Source organism: Pygocentrus nattereri, chromosome 10, assembly GCF_015220715.1.
Source record: "Pygocentrus nattereri isolate fPygNat1 chromosome 10, fPygNat1.pri, whole genome shotgun sequence".
Classification (NCBI taxonomy): domain Eukaryota; kingdom Metazoa; phylum Chordata; class Actinopteri; order Characiformes; family Serrasalmidae; genus Pygocentrus; species Pygocentrus nattereri.
The window spans coordinates 6,146,609-6,168,011 of record NC_051220.1 but is presented as its reverse complement, the minus strand read 5'-3'; the positions used below and the strand labels follow the sequence as shown (position 1 = coordinate 6,168,011).

The following is a 21,403-nucleotide window of genomic DNA, read 5'->3' as shown; positions in this document are numbered from 1 at the left end:
GCCAAACGAACGTGTTGGTGCGTGTGTGTATGTGTGTTCATGTGTCTGGCTTTGAGCGGCTCTATGACAGTGTGACAGGTTTGGCCTGACAGGTTGGCACTGTAGACACATCAGACACACTGTGAGCCTGTGAACGAGTCATTGATGTATCTCTCTGGAGATCCAGGAAAAGTGTGTGTGTGTGTGAGTGAGTCTGTCTGTCTGGCTGTATTTCTCTATTTTCCAAAACCCCCTTTTTCAATGTTTTTTTACACCATTTGATGGCGTTTTACACTACGTGAACATGATGGATTTCATTTCTTGTGTTTTCGGAAATGAACCAACAGAAATGGAATATTACGTAGCATGCTTCCAGTAGAGATGGTACCAATCCAGCATCGACAGCAAGGTTAAGAGGAACTTTGTCATCCCAGCCCTCTCTAACTGTACAGTGGACCCAAACAACATTCCTGAAGGCCTCAGTGCAGCCTACACCCACAACGTGTGTTTTCTAAACGCCCACAATGCCATAACATCAGGAGATCACCTGATGCTGACAGCAGTGCAGTCATCACATCTATTTCAACACTTGATGATACAAAGCAATAGCAAGATACACCTTAACACCTCAATAGCATGAGACACCTTTTACTGTAAAGCAAGTGTCCACTCACTGCTCCTCGCTCTCCACTGGGCAACTTTTGCCCAATGAAGACAACATAACCGAGCAAAAATCAATAGAGATGTACAAAAACAAGGAAAAAAACACAGCAAACATAAATCCTAACCCTAATCACCCTAGGCTAAGGTGTACTGAACACTAAGTGTTGAAAACAGTATAGTGGTATAGTGTAGTGGATAACACCCCTGCCTCCCATGCTGAAAACTGCGGTTTGATTCCCCTGGGCAGGCACCTTTGCTTACTTGTGTATAAAATAATCAAAGTTGTAAGCCACTCTGGACTGTAAATGAAAATCTTTATGGACTATTTATATGCTACCGTACCTTTGAAATAGATGTTTTTGGCTTTGTAAATGGGTAGAAATCAGCATACTCTAATCTATCGGTGCCAAGATCTCACTTTTACAGATCCCCCCCAAGTACATATTTTCACCGCAGCTAGGGTTTTAAATTCAAATGCTGTGCTGGTGGTGGAGGGGCAGGGAGTGCTATGATATTACTGGTTAATATAATAAATGTTCCCAAGCCCTGATACATGGTGATGTAATCAAACATCAGTAGGTGTTTAGAGGCCATGTCTTTATACTTTTATCAAAGATTACAGAATTATTTTGAATTATATGGTAAAAAGAATTGTCTTCAATAGAAAAGTTGGAACAGTAGTTAAAATGCAAATAAAAACAGAAATATCAAAAACAGTACAAAGATACAATATTTAAGTTTTCTGCTTATCAGCTTTATTCTTGTTTTGTAAATATAATTTCATTCTGAAATTGATGCCTGCAACACATTCCCAAGGCCCTTATCTACCATAGTAGCAAACAGTCAAATCATAAAATAAGCACATACAAACATTTTCATATTTGGGGAATCTGTACCATGAAACTCTGGTAGGAGTGTATAAATTTCACATCATTCTATATTCTTAAAATTACTGAGATGTGGTGTTTGTTTCACAGGTTTTTGTTTTTAGATGTTGGAATTTTAACACTATACAGTTTGGTCAGTAGGTGGAGCACCGTACTCACTGATCAAACTCAAACTTTGCATTTGAATGTTGTTGTTTGTATTGAAACAACATCATGTATTATTAGGGCATGCGTTATATAAATGATATGTAAATGATGTGCTGGTAGGCTAGCAATTAGTTTGGAATTAGTTTTGTATATACATAGCCTCAGTTCTTAAGAAAACATTAGGACGGTTGGTGAAATGCTAATAAAAGCAGAAAGCAGTGATTAGTAAATCAAATCAAAAGGAAATTCAAATTCAAACCTTATTGTTCCTGGTAAATATATGCTCATTCTAAATTTGATGTCTGCAACATATGGAACTCTATAGCTGTGCAACTGTATGGGGCCTTTTTTGTCATATTTTGCACTGCATAACACAACACAGGTTTTCTATGGGAGACTGAACTGCAGGCAGGACAAACTTGCACCACATTATCTGATTACGCAGCCACGCCATAACTCATGTAAAATGTGCCAATCCATCATGATGAAGTAAGCATGAAAAAGATGTCATCTAGAAGGCAGCATATCGCTGTTGTTGGACCAAAACCTTGTATCTCCAAAATGATAACTTTACAGGAGAAGGAAAAAAACATACTTGAAATTCAATGGAACCAGATTTTTTCTCCATTCATCATGAAATGTAAACATAATGTCAAGAGCAAAAGGCATTTTCAGATTGTGTCAAAAACCAAAAAACGACAAAAATGGAGATGCAAGGTTTTGCTCTGACAACAGCGATATGCTCTCCAGAATGTCGACATATCTTAGCAGTAATGCAACCCCATTCATTTTGAACTTTACACTGGTAACAACCTGGATGGTCCCTTTCTTCTTTGGACCAGAGAACGTCAGTGAACCGTTTATTTTGACATATTTTTGCCAGGCCTGGACTCATCCTTACTCAGACTAGGCCTTTTCTGAATGTTCCTTTTATACCCAGACATGATTGTATTACCTATTAGATGCTTCGTCAACATTTGCAAAGTTTAAAATGAATGTGAATACATGTTTAATTTCAGAATGTTTGTGTATCTTTTCTAATCGAAATTGAGAGAAACGTACACACATAAACCCACACGCAGAGACACACCTACTCCAGTGGTTTCTGTTTTCTATGTTTTTATCAGTAATTTTAAATTACGCTAATCTCACCCCAGCTTGTGCCTGTCCTTCGGCTTTTGAGCGTAATTAAAGATCTAAAAATATCAAACTCCTCCAAGACCTAATTAACCCGAAGACTGTGCTCTGGGTGTATTTGGATGACTCTGACATTTGCACAGTTTCATTGACTCTTGGACCACATTATTTTGTTCTACCAAATGCTAAAGACCCATAAGGTGAAAAGAAACGTGCTGATTATATCAGTTTGATTATGTCTAGAAATCGATCCAGTGACACTTTTTCAGAATGCTGTCAGAAGAAGACCTAAGTGTAAAACCTGATGAACCATGGCAACTCTGCAAACGCACTTGTTATGACTAAATTCAATTTACAGCTGTTGTTCTAAAGCAGCTTTCCAGAATTGTAGTACCAGGTTTCCAAACTGGACTTCATTGTATTGCTTCCTAGTCGATATTTGACATGATTTGAAAGGACTACTGTTGTTGTTGTAGCTTTTTCTAGGTTGATATTTTGTCGCTTGCTGTTGAGAAGGGCTCCGAGCTAAACTGACGACTCATCTGGGTCATCTGCTGCACATGTTCACCTGTGAGTTTCCAGCCACTTTAACAACACTACCAAAATAATATGAAAGCAAATGACTCAATGCTGGGAAGTCCCGCCTCTCTTAGTTACTGTTGAGATATCTGTCACACCAGAATTTCCTGCTGCAAAAGAACAATAGGCAGAAGAACACAGAGAACAGAACCTCTGAAAAAATTGTGTTATTCAAAAATAAACGGACTCTTTACTAGATGTTCAGTGTGGAATTGTGGAAATGTTGTTGGCTGGCATTGGCGTCAAGAGGCTCATGGGAGGTCCAGGCCCTCCAGAAAAGGGACTTAAATGTTGTTTATGCTGTTCGTCAGTTAAAGGTATATGGTATGTGTTTATTTTGAGGTTTGAAGGCTGTGGCTAGTGGTGGCCTACCCCCTGGGTTTGTGCCTCTATCTGTGCCTTTCTGCCCTGGTGTTTAATAAAGAGCTCTTCTCATGGTGGAATCATGGCCTTCCCTCTGTCTGACTCTATGTCAACCCTACAATATGTGTAGGCAGTGTGCACAATGCCTCCTGGTGTTTGGGGGTCTGATGCTGGTTAGCTACTTCAGCAATGGCTGGCTGTTAACATACTTTCCATAGCTCTGCTAATGCTATATAAATTTCTAGTTGCATATTGTGGTCTTCTGGGTTTCCTCTTGTGTCTTTCATTTAAGAAATGCGTATAAGTTCACTCTTTCCACCAAACTCTTGAGAAAGTTTTCAGGTATACCGCAGCATATTGTGAAGGTTTTCAGAGATATTCATGGCATGGTTCCAGTTTCTATGAAGGGCCAATTTTGTTAACCAATTTACAACAGTGCCACCCTGTTTGATGTTAGAATATCAAAGATAGAAGTTCTCTGCTTTGTGGGTGAAGCAGGCCAAAAAGTTACCTTTCCTGAATTTGTATTTATAATTTTTACGACAGATTACAGGCAGTATAACGTATAATTAGGCAATTCCAGACCCCTAAAGGCCCCTTGTATTTCACACTTGGCCTGTACCCTAGGAAGTTTAAGGCTAGCACATGCTAGCATCACATGGATTGAAGGGAAAGGGAAGACTATTCTACTCACCCAGAGAGAGCAAGACCAGATGCTCTTTGCAGATAGCTGTTTCATCACTGGAGATTGAACCCCTGATTTGTTGATGATAATGCCCAGGATCCTCATTGATATGTTTCTTGTCAGACTGCCCATCACCAGCAACCATGATCAAAAAAGGAACTAATAATTCATTTTTCAAAAATAGCAGTCCGTCTCATTATAGCAGCACTTTCCAATCAGTAAAGGCCTTGATGAGCCAGTTTTACAGCAGTCATCCTGAGGACTAAGGCTGGTTATTAGGATTTAAAACAAGAACCATGCAGTGAGCTAAGTGGTGACTTGATCATGGCTGTCTTGCTGCTGTGAGAGATTATAAGATCCATGTTTTCAATGTGAGACAGGTCTAGACTGAAGACAGCCCAGTGTAGCACCCACTCTATTTGATAAGCATGTGCAGAATTTGGCTTGATGTTGCTGAAGCAAGCATGGACGTCCCTGAAAAAGATGTCATCTAGAAGGCAGCATATGATGATCTAAAATGTGTATAATTCTTTCAGCATTGATGTTGCCTTCACAGATGTGCAAGGTAGATGCCATGGGTGCACTAATACACCCCCATACCATGACAGACCCTTGCTTTTGAACTTTACACTGGTAACAGTCTGAATGGTCCTGTTCTTCTTTGGCCTGGAGAACATGATGTCCATTGTAAAACTGTGGAATCATTTGCTGATGTACATCTTTATCACTTAAGCACAGTTGTCCAATCTATAAGATCCTGGATGAGCCTCTTTCACAGCAGTCATCCTGGATATGAGTGGAGCTTGTTGTTAGCATTTAAAACAAGAACCATGCTGTGAGCTCAGTTGTGACTCCAGTTTGTGTATTGATCGCAGCCGTTATGCTGCTGTGAGTGGCTTTAATGAGAAGCGTAGGCACAGTGGTTAAGAAACGTGGTCTTTCTTCTCATCCAGATGTTGGTGCTCATCAGTAGACGCAGGCTGACTCAGACAAAAAGCTGCTCCAGTGGATCATGAAAGGAGCCCCCCTCCCATCCTCGTCCCACTGCAGAGGCAGCACAGGAGCCTCCACTGTACTCGTGTCTTAATGAAAGGGTTTTCCTTCAGTCTGCAGCATCTCAATGTGACCTATTTCTCCTTTTGATCTCCAAGCAGGGAGGAAACACACTTGGTTTGCTGTTTCTCAACCTTGTCTAAGAGTAGTAGTTCACAATTATGCAAACAGGTCTACAGTCTAAGAGTCTTAAACAGCCAATCATCGGATTGTTTTATTGTGGTCATGCTGAAGGTTAAAGTTTGAAATTCGACACGTATCATGAGCAGTTAGAAAAGGAACTAGCAAGAGATATAGCAAATACACTGATCAGGCATAACATTATGACCATCTCCATGTTTCTACACTCATTGTCCATTTTATCAGCTCCACTTACTACATAGGTAGTTTTACAATTGTAGTTCTACAGTTACAGACTGTAGTCCATCTGTTTCTCTGCATACTTTGTTGTCTCCCTATTCCCCCATTCTTCAGTGGTCAGGAACACTGAAGACCCTCACAGAGCAGGTACTATTTGGGTGGTGGATCTCAGTTCTGCAGTAACACTGACATGGTGGTGGTGTGCTAGTGTGTGTTGTGCTGGTACGAGTTGTGCTGTCCACTCTATTAGACACTCCTACCTCGTCACTACCTTGTACAATATCCAGCCACAGGACACTGTTGACTGGATATTTTTTTCGTTGGTGGACCATTCTCTGTCCAGTAGTGACACTAAGGTGTATACAAACTCTGTACTGCTGTGTCTGATCCACTCGTACAGCACAACACACGCTAACACGCCACCACCACATCAGCATCACTGCAGTGCTGAGAATGATCCACCACCCAAATAGTACCTGCTCTGTGAGGGTCTATAGGGGTCCTGAGCACTGAAGAACAGGGTAAAAGGGGGCTTACAAAGTATCAGAGAAACAGATGGACTACAGTCTGTAACTGTAGAACTACAAAGTGCAGCTATAGAGTAAGTGGAGCTGATAAAATGGACAATGAGCGTAGAAATAGGGATAATGTTATGCCTGATTGGTGTGGATTCAAATCAGACCACACTGCTGTCAAACACACAACATAGGTGTTTCCAGGGTGAAACTGGAATTTGAAAGATGGAGTTGACTAAACTTAAAGCTAGCTAGGATACAGGGATGACTTTGGTGGCTAGCTAGCATGGACACATAATCTGGTAAACCAATTTGGACATCATGAAGGCTGAGTTTAAGTGAAGATTGCAGTGTACATAGGCACCAAGTACAACAGAGTATTTGGTCATTGGTCCTCCCAGAACTAAAGTTGGTGGGGCAGTGCCCCCCTAATTCCTGCACAAAGCTCAGTAGAGCAACTGCATAGAACAGCCCGTAAACATCTTAGTGAAAGTGCATTGAACAGTTTTAAATATGAAGTTTAAATACGTTACAACAACCAAGTGTTATTTTCCACCTTTGGTTTGGCATGTTGATCTTCTGGAAGGCAAAAACAACAAACAGCATGAGGTTTAGCTGATTTAATTTTGCAGTTTTGTTGGATTTTAATTTAGAAATGAATTAGTTTCAAGGCCAAATTTGCTGAAGCACACTTTTTTATTTTCCTTTATTCAACAAAGATTAAGCTTCAAGTCACACCATGTCTCTGTGTTCACTTCTGCGTCCTCTTCTAAAGAAAATAACCAGCAGAAAATGTGAGTAAACAGGTTGTCTTGGTTATTTTACATATGGTCACTAAAATTACAGGACTTGTGTCACTGGCACAGGCCTAGTGTCATGAGTCATGAAATCCTTTTGTTTTCACATGATCACATATTAATTATGAAGGAAGCCCCCCCGGAGCCTATCCCAGCGGTCATTGGGCAGAAGGCAGGAAGAACCCTGGACAGAGCAGACACACAGACATATACATTCACACCAAGGGGCAGTTTAGTATCTCCAGTTGGCCTGATAGCATGCTGTAGGACTGTGAGAGGAAACCGGAGCACCTGAAAGAACCCCACTATGCAAAATCCACACAGAAAGAACCACGGTCACCCGGCCGGGGAATCGAACCCAGGGAAAACGGTGTAAATAAAATATGTTAATCCATAATCATTTAGGAAGCCATTTATTCTGTCTATTCTGTCTCTATTCTGGCTTTCAGCTCAGATCAAGAAAGAAAAACTGTTTATAGTCACGATATCATCATGTTACAGGGTGTAGAATAGTATAATATAATATAACAATTAAGGCTGTATGTACATGTGTGTGCATGTAGGTTCCTCAGGACGAGTGGGGGGGCTACCCTGGGGGTAAAGATGAGGAGATCCCTTGCCGGCGGATGAGAAGCAGCAGCTATGTGAAGGCCATGGGAGACGAGGAGAGCGGAGACTCGGACGGCAGCCCAAAGAATTCACCGCAGAAAAGCATGCGGCCCGGCGGCCTCATCAAACCTGTGCTGCAGAGGCAGCTGTCTGACCAGAGGTGAGTCTAGGCATCATCCGCTTGTTCTCTGGGAAGAAAGTGGTGAGTTGTGGAAGATGGAAGACATGTGAAGTGTCAGAAAAGAGTTTTACTTTCTGTAGATAATCCTGCCTAGATGACCAACAGATGATCATATTAAAAACAGCTATGTGGTGATTATCAACAAAGTTAGGGTTGAGTTAGAATCAAAGTTAAGGTTGAGACTTTGGACTGAGGTTAAGGTTAGAACAAGTTTTAGGTTCGGGGTTAGAGAGAAGAGAAGAGAAAAGGGTTTGGTAATGCCCTCTCAGATTTATTTATAATGGTGGTGATAGGACCCAGGGGTGGTAGCAGAAACACAGGTTTTCTTTAGGGACTACCTCTCTGATCTACACCCTGCCTGTACCTCTCCACCACTAATGTATTAAAAAATATATGCTGTAGGCCAAAACCTCCTCTAAACTATGGGAACAACCTGTCTCAAGCATCAGATAGCATGTTCATAAACATCGAATGTAATAATTTTGTGTGAGGGAGCTTTTAGAGACATTAAACTTCAGATTTCTGGTCTCCTATCTCTACCAGGGTGAAGTGGTACCAGTTTTGAAGTGGAACTGGCATTTTTTGGCATTAGGTAAAGCCTTTGGCCACAGGCCAAGAACACCACTACTAGCTTCCTGAGAGTGCGTTTTAACCACTCTATTGCAGTCGTGGAGGCCTCTGAAGATCACTTGGCTCCCAACCATGCAAGGTTTATGAAGTGTTTTTGCAATATTGCACATTGACCTACACTTTATTAGGAACACCTACCTTGTACTTCCACTCACTGGCCACTTTATTAGAAACACCTACCTTATACTTCCACTCACTGGTCACTTTATTAGAAACACTTAGCTCATACCTCCACTCATTGGTAACGTCATTAGAAACTCTCACCAATGCCCACCCACCAGTACTGTCTGTGTACCAGAAAGGTAGAGCTACAGAATAAATGCAGACAAATTGTCTAGTGTGCAACACTGTTTAAAGATTTCATGTTTTATCAGATCTATCAACTGACGCTTACCAAAGAGGCAGTAGTAAAAAAGAGCCATTGAGGCTTTTGCAGGCTCCAGGATGTGATAACAAACCTTAGAACCAAAGTGTTAAATGAGAAGTGATGCAGATCACAAGCAGCAGACAACTGCAGCAGAATGATAAAAGTGATAATTGGATGGAATGACGTTCATATGATGTTTGCACAAATAATGAAGCACAGCACACCAAGAATAGTAAACTATGACGCGTGATGCCAGCTGGGCTTAGAACCATTACAGCCGCTCTATGGCTTCTTGCCCTAATTTTAAAATTTCACTCACTGTCCACTTTATTAAAAACACCTACCTTGTTCTTTCACTCATTGGCCACTTTGTTAGAAACACCAACCTTGTATGTCCGCTTACTGGCCACTTTGTTAGACACACCAACCTTGTATGTCCACTTACTGGCCACTTTATTAGAAACACCAACCGTATACAGCCGCTCGCTGGCCACTTTATTAGAAACACCTACCTTGTGTTTCCACTCATAGGCCACTTTATTAGAAATATCAACCTTGTACATCCACTCACTGTCAATCTTTACTACAGCAATCATAGGTCAGTTTCTGACCACAGAATGCTGTTAACCAGACAACGGTGACATTATTAGGTTGCTACCCAAAACATCCAGCCAAGAGTGGCTCTCTGTACAGAGACTGACCATTGAATAAGTGTTAGAGGATGAAACTATGCATCAGCAGATGGTCTACAGTGGTCTTCAAATCTGGTCCTTAAATCCAGTTTCTGGATCTGTATCCACTGGTGGCTAACTGACCTGTTAATCACTGTTGATGTGACTGATTGGTCAACTCGTGTCATACATAACAGTGCTTACAAAATCCAGGACGGGAAGCTGGATTTGAGATCCTCAGGGTTACAGTCTGTACACCTGCCTAGTGGAACTAAGGGATGGGTTTCTAATAAAGTGGCCAGGATCGTGTCGCTGAATAATGCAGGGTTCAGAAGCTGCACGTTAGAATTGACGGTCTAAAGCAACAGCTTCGACTTGAAGAGTCTAGAGGAACATCATGATCCAAGCACAGTGCCTGGGGTCAAAACTCATTAATATATTAGCATGTTAACTTAATATTAAGTGTAAGATGTATGATCTCTAAGACTGTGTTTGTGTACTTTTCTGGCAGATCTCAATTGTTTGATTGTTTTATGAGGTTTATGCATCATTCACCATTCATAATTATATTACATGTTGCCAGGCAACAGTGTACTCCCATTGTGATGTAATAGTGGGACAATGTTGTAAGCTCAGTGCTGGAATGCCATTTCCACGGCGACTAGATTGTGGAGGCAGAACAATCCGTCACGCACTGAACTGCAGCCCCAGATGATGAAGTTCATTTCCAAACATGTTGTATCCATTTGAAGGGATGTGGGATAATTAAGTATTTCATAATTATTTGGACACCACAGACAAGTATTTCATGTCATATTCTTCAGATTTAAATAGACAGGCATGCATAAGGACAAGTGTATTATAATAATATACTCTATTACTGTATTCTTCAGTATACTTTATTAGAAATACCAACCATGTACTTCCACTCACTGACCACTTTATTAGAAACACCTATCTTGCACGTCCACTCACTGGCCACTTTATTAGAAACACCTACCTTTTACATCCACTCACTGACCACTTTATTAGAAACACCAACCTTGTCCTTACACTTACAGTCCAGTTTGTTAGAAACACCTTGTATCTTTACTTATTGGCCACTTGTTTATGGCCACAAGTATATACTGAAGAACATGACAAATACTTGTCTATGGTGTCATTAATTATGAAATCCTTAATTATCCCACATTTAGTTAGGATTAAATAAATTTTTGAAAATGAAAGTAAATTTTATACAGAAACAAAAGGTTAAAATGCAGTATTGCCCTCAAAAATGAGATGAAATGACCCTCTTATACTAGACCTTTTTCACAGTCACTGCATCATTGCTTCGGCTGTAAATAGTAATGTTATCGAACTTCCCCCTGCACCGTTTAACAGAGCGGCAATAGACGGTCGTCGGTTTTTAGCCTCCCTAAAAATCTCATTTCGTCCTCAGTGCAGTTAATAGCAGGCCAGTTGGCGCGTCTGGTAGCTCCTCCAGCATGGGCAGATTGGCTAGTTTTACATTGCTAAAGCAGGTCAGGCTAAACATAAAAACATTTGAACTGTGGATTCTGTTTACCGGCATGCGGAGCCCTGGTAAACGGAGTACACTGTGGCCGTTCGACGACTGTCGAAGTTGAATATTTTTAATCGAGTGGAAACTTGAGGCTGTTTGGTTAAATTTCTGATGCATTTAGGAACACAGCAATGATTCCGGGCAGTATCAGCCATTGTTTACCGGAAGCTGTTTAACGCTACTGTATACTCAGACCTATTAAAGTCTATTAAACAGGCTGTTTTTGTTACTGTACCTTTAAGACTGATACAGAAAGTTTTAGGCATCTAAGCAAATTTTTAAACAGTTTCCCTCAGCAGTGAGTTTATCACAATATACATCAGAATAAAGTCGTATTCATAATTCAAATAAACATAAAAACAATGAAAAGTAACAAGAATTTCTCGGGTCCATATTTTTCCTTGACACCTTCACAGCCATAGAGACTCGTTAATATCATCAATGACATCAAGAGCTCAATTTACTGAAGCACTGATTGGTCAAGCCAGGAGCTGCTTTTTCCTCGAGGAGAGGCTTGGAAATGGTTAAACAAACACACCAACATCCATAAAACCACTATTTATTATTTATATATATATGTTTGATGTCCATTCTTACATGCATCATAACAGTTTCACACAATGTTCAAATTATGTAGAAAAAGTTTTTTTTTCCACATTGGCAATACATAAGTGTATATGCGAGTGGTTCGTTTTGAAACCGTGTTTTCATACCACAGGAGTCGGCAACCCAAATGTTAAGAAGAGTCATTTTAAATGAAAATCAAACCACCTTGGGTGTCCCAACATTTTCTATCCATTTTACTGTCTTGTCTGTGAACACGTCTCAGTATGTGCTGACGTGCTCGTCCAGGCTAACACATTTAATATAAACGAAAACACAGACTTGCTTTGCTCAGCAATAGCCTCTTTTCTCACATCTCCAGCAGGAAACCTTTCCTCAAAAGTAGAACACTGTCTTGTAAAATGTCGCTGAACGTTTGACTTTTCACGAGGCTGAAGTCTCTTCTCATTTGCCAGCTTCTTGTTTCAATTTTCCAGTTCCACCTTAAATGTTGCCTGAGGTGCCAGAATGTAACTGCTGCCCTACTTAAGGTGGAACGGGACAACTCAAATAAGAAGTTGATGAATAAGCAGTTGACTTCAGGTTTGTGACTTTGTAGCACATGACAGTTTCTTACTGCAGATTAATCGTATCAGGAAACCAGCTGGAGTGATTATAAAAGTCCATTCATCTAAAAAAATTCACCTTAAATCTTTCTCTTTGCCATTTTTGCTAGCTACTAGCTCATCTGCGTTGCTATGGTGACCAGCATTCTCTGCGCCAATCTTCAGGGTTACAGGGTGAATTAGCAGTTATACACTAATTCCAGCATTTAAGACCATTTATTCTTAAAACTGTGTTGAAAGATCAGCAGAGCTTTATTTCACTGCAGAGGAGGATTAAAGTCTAATTTTGCTGTGGAGCCACAACAGGGCAGTAAAAGAGCAGCGTTCAGCTCAGGAGCTGCATGTTGCTGACCCCTGGCGTATTACATCAAACTGTTTTCTTTCAAAAAATGAGGAATTTTTTTTTTTTCCGATATGGGTGCTTTAAAGGTTTCTTGTGGTCATTTACAAAGAGGACGTTTAAATGAACAGCAGGTAACCTAATTAACCCTTAGAAGTGTAGAGCTCCATAAATAATGACAGAGCTACATAATAAATATACATTTATGTGCGATTTACAGTAACAGTCAAATGTTTGGACGCATGCTTATAGACGGCTTTTCTTGATTTTTTTTAAGGAATGGATAAAAACAACTGCCATTTATTGTGTTTTAGACTGAAACTCTTCAGATACTGTACTGTCAGCTTTATCGCACTCCCACCGGCCCCAAGAGCAGCCATTGTCTCACACTCATCATCTCAGAGCTTTCAGGCCGTCCTGCATGACACAGTAACACAATGGCGTGAATCCGGCTGGTCCTTCCTCTCAGTTTTAGTGTGGTTTGTGAAAAGAAGCCTAGCTTAATTAACTCTCCTCTTCAGAGAAAGGACGTGCGGCGCAGCACTCACCACTGATTATAAAGACTTCAGCTCTGCAGGACGAGCATTACAGGGCCGGTAGGAATATTCTAACAGGCCGAGTATATTACATCACGTCCTGGCCTTGTTGGTTTTTGCCAAGTCAGCGTTCCGCGAACACCGAACAATGCACTCTGCTGAATTAATTTAGGGGAGAATGGCTTTCTAAAGATAGAACAGCCTCTTACAGTGCCAGAGGAAGACATAAGACACATTTTATAATGCCTTTTATTCCAGCTGGAGGTCTTTAAAAGGCAACCTTTTCATGTTTCAGTGCTGCCGTCCAGAGGGAAACACAGTAAAGCTGTAGGATACTGTCCATAAGGCTACATGACATCTACATAAGCTTGTCATGACAACTGACATAATCCTACACAACTGTTTATAAATGCCTATTCCAATAGGTCACAAAGGCTACTTAAATTGATCAGAACTGGCAAACGTAACCTTTATAGCAAGTGTTGCCTATTAGAATTAACATTATAAATATTCATGTAGGGTTATGTCAGTCCTCAAAAGCTCATGTTGGTATCATATACCCTTATAAACAGCACCCTATATTAAAGCGCTGTTTTCCAAAGATTAGAAACACTAGGCTCCTTCTTTGCTTGAATTTTATACTAAAGTCATTCTTAAAATGAAACCCCACTGATTTTCTTTTCCGATTAAATGGATAAAATGTAAACACAGTCGTTCAGAGTGGTTCGATGTAAAATGCTGTGCCCTGTAGAATCTTACTGAGTGAGAATTTTTCATAGTGGCGGTGGTAGGAACCAGACATCCACCTCCAAAAGCTCCCTGAAGTTATTACTTGAAATGGTTATGAATACTTATGATCGTTTAGTGAAAAGAAATATCGTTTTGGCCTAAAATGTATTGTAATCAGCTTATTTTAATCCATTCATGGTGGAGGGACACATGAAAGGTGTTGTAAGGCAAAATAGTCCCCAAAGAAAACTCAACAATATTAGCATCATTAACAAAAACCTCAGAATACATGTGGGTTGACTGGTGGTTTAGGATAGTAAATAAAAGGGCTATATTTGAGACATGGTAACCCCTGCTTCCTATCACCACCACTGTCTGAAAGTTTCTCTGCAATGACCTTCGCTTCAAACCACACTGAATGACTTTGATTACATCTCAATCACTGATTCTGGATATCACTGCTGTGTCTCCGACATATTACTTTACACCGACTTACATTGAAAGTAATCAGGCATTTTTATGTATAGTATTTTAGGGCCATTTGTTTTGGTCCGTTCATCATGAAATTTATACACAGTGTAAAAAGCAGCAGGCATTTTCAAATTGTATCCATATTTACAAAGCGACAAAAATGGAGTCGTTTTGATCTGAGAACAGCGATATGAATGTTTCCAGCAGTCAGAGCTCAGATGGAGAGAATTAATGAATGAATGATTCACAGGGCGCCACGGGGGGGCACAGTTTAGCAACATAATAGCTGCCAATAGATCAAACAGAACATGTCATACTGCGCCATAATTAGGCGAGAGACGTCAATATATGTACATCTAACTGACATATCAGGCCTCTAATGAACATCTTTACTCCGCTCTGTGCTTCTGGGTGAACGTTATGCAGATGAGTGGCGACCAATCAGATCATTGATATGTGGCCAATTGTGCCACTCCCACAGTCACCCTGTGAGCTTTAACACTGGAAGGCGCGCCGAGCGGGAGATATAACAGCTGATAAAAATATCACGTTGGATTATTTTTTAAGTTTAAAAAAGAAAGAGGTGGTATAATAACGAATAGAGGCCGTGAGGTGTTGCTATAATTTTCTGCATTGTTTCTTGAGATTCAACTAAATTATCTTGTGTTCTCAAGACAACTTTGTTGGCTTGAGATCACAAGATAACTAACTTATTTGCTCAAGATAGCAACTTTCTTTTCTTGAGATCACAAGATCTCAACTCATTTTCTCAAGATTACAACTTTGTTTTCTTGAGGTCACAAGATAATTAACTCGTTTTCTTAAGATGACATGATAACTCATTATTTCAGGATAACAACTTTGTTATCGCCAGATCACAGTGTTACTAACTCGGTTTCTCAAGATGACAACTTTGTTCTCTTGAGATCATAAGATAAGTAACGCAGTATCTCAAGATAGCAAGATCACTAACTCATTATTTCAAGACAAAAAACTTTGGTATCTCAAGATCACAAGATTACTAACTTGGTTTCTCAAGATCACAAATTTGTTCTCTTGAGATTGATAATTAACTCATTATCTCAAGATGACTAAGTCATTATTTCAAGATAACAGCTTTTGTTATCTCAAGATAACTAGATAACTAACGTTACTTCAAGACAAAAGTTTTTTGTTTAGAGATCACAAGATTGCTAACTCAGTTTCTCAAGATAACAACTTTGTTCTTTTGCGATTACAAGATAACTAACTTGTTATCTCAAGATAACAATCCAGAAAATTAAAACTACCTCATGGCCCATCTGGACTTCATAATATCAGACTCAGAGCTGGTCTGTAACTCACTTTCCCTCTTTGCACCTCCACCTGAACATGTTATTGTGACACCCACTAAGTGACAAGCAGTGGTCGAGTGAAGTCATTGGGGTTGCTGTATTAAAATTAGATTGGTAACATGTTCTATGAATATCACATTTGTAAGCATCTATAAACACATTCATAACATTCCATAGGTGTCATAAACATAGCTATGAATATTTACAAAAAAGCATTACACATTATAGCCTCCTGTAAAGTGAAGCATACTGTACTAAAGCCTCCTCCAGTGTTAACAGTGAGGCTTCAACTTGAAGTATTTACTGAAGAATTTACTGAATGACTAAAACATCCACAATAAAGCACATTAGAAGGTTCAAATGTCAGATTTTAAACTAGTGCTGCCATCAGTGTTTCACCCAATGTGGGAAAATCAGTGTACACCACTGTAAATGTGCACCACCGTTAGCCTGGCACTAACTTAACACTGCATATCCAATAGAATGGTAGCAGAAATTAGCATTACTGTACTGTAGTGACATTACAGAGTGAAGGGTTCTAGTGCTTGGGGTTAGAACCAGTGAGGGAAAAATTACAATGATTGCACTCGACTATCTAGTATAACATGTTATTAACACTACTTATATTACATTAGGTTAACAATTGATACTGTGTAATAGAAACGGCTATGAAGTGTAATTCAGTGTAATTCACTTTCAAGTTGTGTAAATTCAGTAATTTACACAACTTTTTCTTGTTCTTATTATTAGCAGTTGCAGTCCTGAAATCTGGAGGTGCTGCAACCCCCTCAGCACCCCCACTTCCCACGTTCATGCTCGCAGACCGCTGCTTTTAAGAATTACAATGTTGTTAAGATTCTGGAAGGTGTTTGCTGCGTATGAGTGTTTTCAGTAATACAGTGCGCTCATGCCGCCGGGAGCAGAGGGTTAGCAGTATCGATTCTCCTGTGTGGCAACTCTCCGAGCCTGAGAGCAGCTCCATAGAATCTAAAAGTGTTGTCTGTGGCGTTCCCACTGCTGCCTTTCCAGTCCGTCAGCAGACCAACTGGACGTCTTCACTCAGGTCTTCAAGTCTTCACTCTGTGAATAATGTTTCTCGATGTAAAATAACAAAGAACTTGGGGATTTCATCATCTGTGGTACATGATATCACTAAAAGATTCAAAGAATTCAGACAAATCTCTGTATGCAAGGAACAAGGCCAAAAAGCAGTATTTGCTTGCCATGATCTTTGGGCCCTCTGGTGGCATTGCATTAAAAACAGACATGATGCTGTAGTGGAAATCACTGCATGGGCTCAGAAACACTTCTGAAAACCACTGTCTGTGGACACAGTTTTTGCTGTATCAACAAATGCACGTTAAAACTCTACCATGCAAAGAAACTATATATAAACAGGATCCAGAATTGCTGCCACCTTCTCTGGGCCCGAGCTCATTTAAAATGGACTGAGGGGAAGTGGAAAAGTGTCCTGTGGTCCAACAAATCAAAATTTGAAATTCTTTTTGGAAATCATGGACACCGTGGGCTTCTTCTGGGCTAAAGACCACTCAGCTTGTTATCAGTGCAGAGTTCAAAACCCAGTATTCATGAGTAGGGGTGCATTAGTGCACATGGCTTGCACATCTTTGAAGGCCCCATTAATGCTGAATGATATATACATGTTTTGGCAACATATGCTGCCATCCAGACGGCGTCTTTTTCAGGGAAGGCCTTGATTATTTCAGAAAGACAATGCCAAACCACATTCTGCACGTATTTCAACAGCATTGCTCTGTAGTAAAAGAGGTTGGGTGCTAAACTGGCCTGCCTGCAGTCCAGACCTGTCATGGACTGAAAACATTTCCTGCATAATGAAACAAAAAATATTTCTTCGGTCTCCTCAGTTACCAAATGCCTACAGAGTGTTAATAAAAAATGAAGTGATGAAACGCAGTGGTAAATGTGCCCCCATGCCTGCTTTTTTGGAACATGTTGCCATAAAATTATAAAAGGGCATATAAAAAAAATTCCCACTTTCAGTATTTAATATATGGCTTTGTACTATTTTCAATGAAGTATAGGTATTATTTGATTTGTATATTGTTGCATTCTAGTTTTATTTACACATTGTCCCATTATTTGCACAGTGTCCCAACTTTTTTGGAAATGGGCTTGTACATATTAGAGTAAGGAGGAAAATCCCCTCAGAGGAGTTACACAGACTTTACCCATCTCTTTCTCTCTCTCTCTCTCTCTCTCTCTCTTTTTCTCTCTCACTTTCTCACTCTGTCTCTTGTATTTCACTCTCTCTTTCTCTCTTTTTCTATTTTCTCTCACTCTTCCTTTTTCTTTCTCCTTCTCCTTCTTTTTCTCTTTCTTTTCTTTGTTTCCTTCTCTCACTGTCTTTTATTTTTCTTCCTTTTGCTCTGTCTCTGTCTCTCACTGTCTTACCCTTTCACTCTCTATCTTTGTCTCATTCTCTCTTTCTTTCTCTGGATCTCTCTTTTTCTCTCTATCTTGCTCTTTCTGTTCTCTCTCATTCTTTCTTTCTCTTTGTCATTTTCTGTCTCTCTTTCTTTCTCTCTCTCTCTGCCTGATTGTCTCTCTTTCTGTCCCTCTCTGTAAATTGAATGTATATATAACATCATAGTCATTGTTTCTTTTCAAATTTAATGTGCTGGACTACAGACAACTACACTATGTTGCCAAAAGTATTTGGTCGTCTGCCTTCACATGAATATGAACTTGACTGACACCCCATTCCTAATCCATCGGGTTTAAAATGAAGTCAGTCCACCCTTTGCAGCTATAACAGCTTCAACTCTTCTGGGAAAGCTATCCACAAGGGTTAGGAGTGTGTTTACGGGAATTTTTGACCATTCTTCCAGAAACGCATTTGTGGGCTTGCAGTCTCCACACTATTTATCATTCATCCAACTCCTTCATCCATGTCTTTATGGACCATGCGCAGTCATGTTGGAACAGGAAGGGGCCGTCCCCAAACTGGTCCCACAAAGTTGGCAGCATGAAATTGTCCAAAATCTCTTGGTGCTGAAGCTTTAAGTGTTCCTTTCACTGGAACTAAGGGGCTGAACCCAACTCCTGAAAAACAACCCCACACCATAATCCCCCCTCCACCAAACTTTACACTTGGCACAATGCAGTCAGACAAGTACCGTTCTCCTGGCAACCACTGATGGTGAAGCCATGGTGAAGATGGTGAAGCGTGATTCATCACTCCAGAGAACATGTCTCCACTGCTGTAGAGTCCAATGGCGGCGCTTTACACCACTGCATTCCACGCTTTGCATTTCGCTTGGTGATGTAAGGCTTGATCGCAGCTGCTCGGCCATGGAAACCCATTCCATGAAGCTCTCTACGCTGTTCTTGAGCTGATCTGAAGGCCACATGAAGTTTGGAGGTCTGTAGCGATTGACTCTGCAGAAAGTTGGCGACCTCTGCGCACTCTGCTCCTCAGCATCCGCTGACCCCACTCTGTCATTTTACATGACCTACCACTTCATGGCTGAGTTGGTGTCGTTCCCAATCGCTTCCACTTTGTTACAATCCCACTGACAGTTGACTGTGGAATATTTTATTAGTGAGGAAATTTCACAACTGGACTTGTTGCACAGGTGGTGTCCAATCACGGTACCATGCTGGAATTCACTGAGCTCCTGAGAGCGACCCATTCTTTCACTAATGTCTGTAGAAGCAGTCTGCAGGCCTAGGGGCTTGGCTTTATACACCTGTGGCCATGGAAGTGATTGGAACACCTGAATTCAATGATTTAGATGGGTGAGTGAATGCTTTTGGCAATATAGTCTATGTATATACAACATCATAGCCATTTCTTTTCAAATGTATTGTGATGGATTGCATTGTGTCTCTCCCTCCCTTTCTCTCTCTCTCACTCTCTGTCTCTCTCTCTCTTTCTGTACACTCACTTGACTCACTGTCTCTTTCACTCTCTCTCTGTAACACAGATGATGCCTCATTATAACTCCTAGAAGCCAATCCAGTCACTCCTAGTTATTTCCAGTGGTTTTAAAAATAACTCGGTTTTTGGAATCGTGATCAGCCTCATAAGCAGCAGTCCTAATTAATCAAAATTAATTTGGAAGAAGGAGTCATTAATTGCTAATGTGACATAAGGCAATTATTCACACTGATTACACGGCTCATTCAGGAGAGACGCTCGCACCTCAAGGTTAAGAGCAAATCTGGCTCTGTTTATTCCGTCAGTGCCGTAAGAGTGATAATGCTCGGTGTCGGGTGGAGGATGACTGAATCTATCACTGTGAAGGAGTAATGGATTCAAAGAGGTAGAGGTGGTAGAGTGGCCTGGATTCAAGAAAATGTATTGTGGCATGAATACCTTTCACAAATACAACTTACAAGCTACTAAAATTGTGCTCAATAGTAAAATGCGCCCACTGAGCACTTTATGAGGAACACCTTGTTTCTACACATTGTCCATTGTATCAGCTTCACTGACCATACAGGAGCACTTTGTAGTGCTACAATTACAGACTGTAGTTTTTCTGAATACTTTGTTAACCCCCTTTCACCCTGATCTTCAATGGTCAGGACCTCCATGGACCCTCACAGAGCAGGTACTATTAGGGTGGTGGAACATTCTCAGCAGTGACACTGACATGGTGGTGTGTTGGTATGTGTTGTGCTGGTATGAGTGGTCACTGCTGGACTGAGAATAGACCGCCAAACAAAAATATCCATCCAACAGCGTCCACTGATGAAGGGCTAGAGGATGACCATCACAAACTGTGCAGAAGTAGATGAGCCACTCTCTCTGACCTTACATCTACAAGGTGGACCAACAAGGTAGGAGTGTCTAGTAGAGTGGACAGTGAGTGGACACAGTGTTTAAAAACTCCAGCAGCACTGCTGATCCACTTGTACCAGCGCAACAGACACTACCATGCCACCACCACGTCAGTGTCACTGCAGTGCTGAGAATCTCCCACCACTCAAATAATGCCTGGGGGTCCTGACCACTGAAGAACAGGGTAAAAGGGGGCTAACAAAGTATCAGAGAAACAGATGGACTACAGTCTGTAAGTGTAGAACTACAAAGTGCAGCTATACAGTAAGTGGAGCTGATAAACTGAACAGTTAGGTGGTTTTAATGTTATTGATTGGTGTATTATGCCTTATGAATGCCTATGAATGTGTTCACAGTTTCTCATAGATATGGTATTTATAGATTTTACCAACATGGGTTCTACAGTGAAACATTTTCTGAGGTAAAAGTAGCCAGCAAAACTCAACATTAGAGCAAAAAAGAAGCAAAGCACACCCCAGTGGAACTTCAGCACCTATTACCATAAAACTGAGCTTGTTAGCCTCCATTCTTCTCTCTTTGAGCCTTTGACTTTGACTTAGCTATGAGGCTAATGTAGCTAACAAGCAATAAACGCTTATAGCAACCTATTAGCCTTGTTTATGTGGTTTCTGACCAACTGATATCTGTGGAAATGGACAGCATTGAAGACTGCATTTTGTTGGGAGTAATGCAACCACCTCTGGGTGCCTACGCACCCATCACTTAGCATGAAGCTAGCCAATGCTGCCTATGTTAGCTGGCGAAACAGAAGTGCCAGTTAGCGAATTAGCCTTCTTGTCCAGGTATGC

General features: G+C 40.7%; 1 protein-coding gene across 4 annotated transcripts in view; it reads left to right on the top strand.

Annotated features, from left to right (window-relative positions):
- Positions 1–21,403, top strand: part of dlgap2a (discs, large (Drosophila) homolog-associated protein 2a) — a 431,171-nt gene that overhangs the window by 301,444 nt on the left and 108,324 nt on the right. For all 4 annotated transcript variants that reach the window (XM_017707804.2, XM_037541836.1, XM_037541838.1 and 1 more), the window contains one exon: positions 7,729–7,934. In XM_017707804.2, coding sequence (XP_017563293.1) covers positions 7,729–7,934 — 206 coding nt within the window. The remainder of the gene's footprint in view (positions 1–7,728; positions 7,935–21,403) is intronic.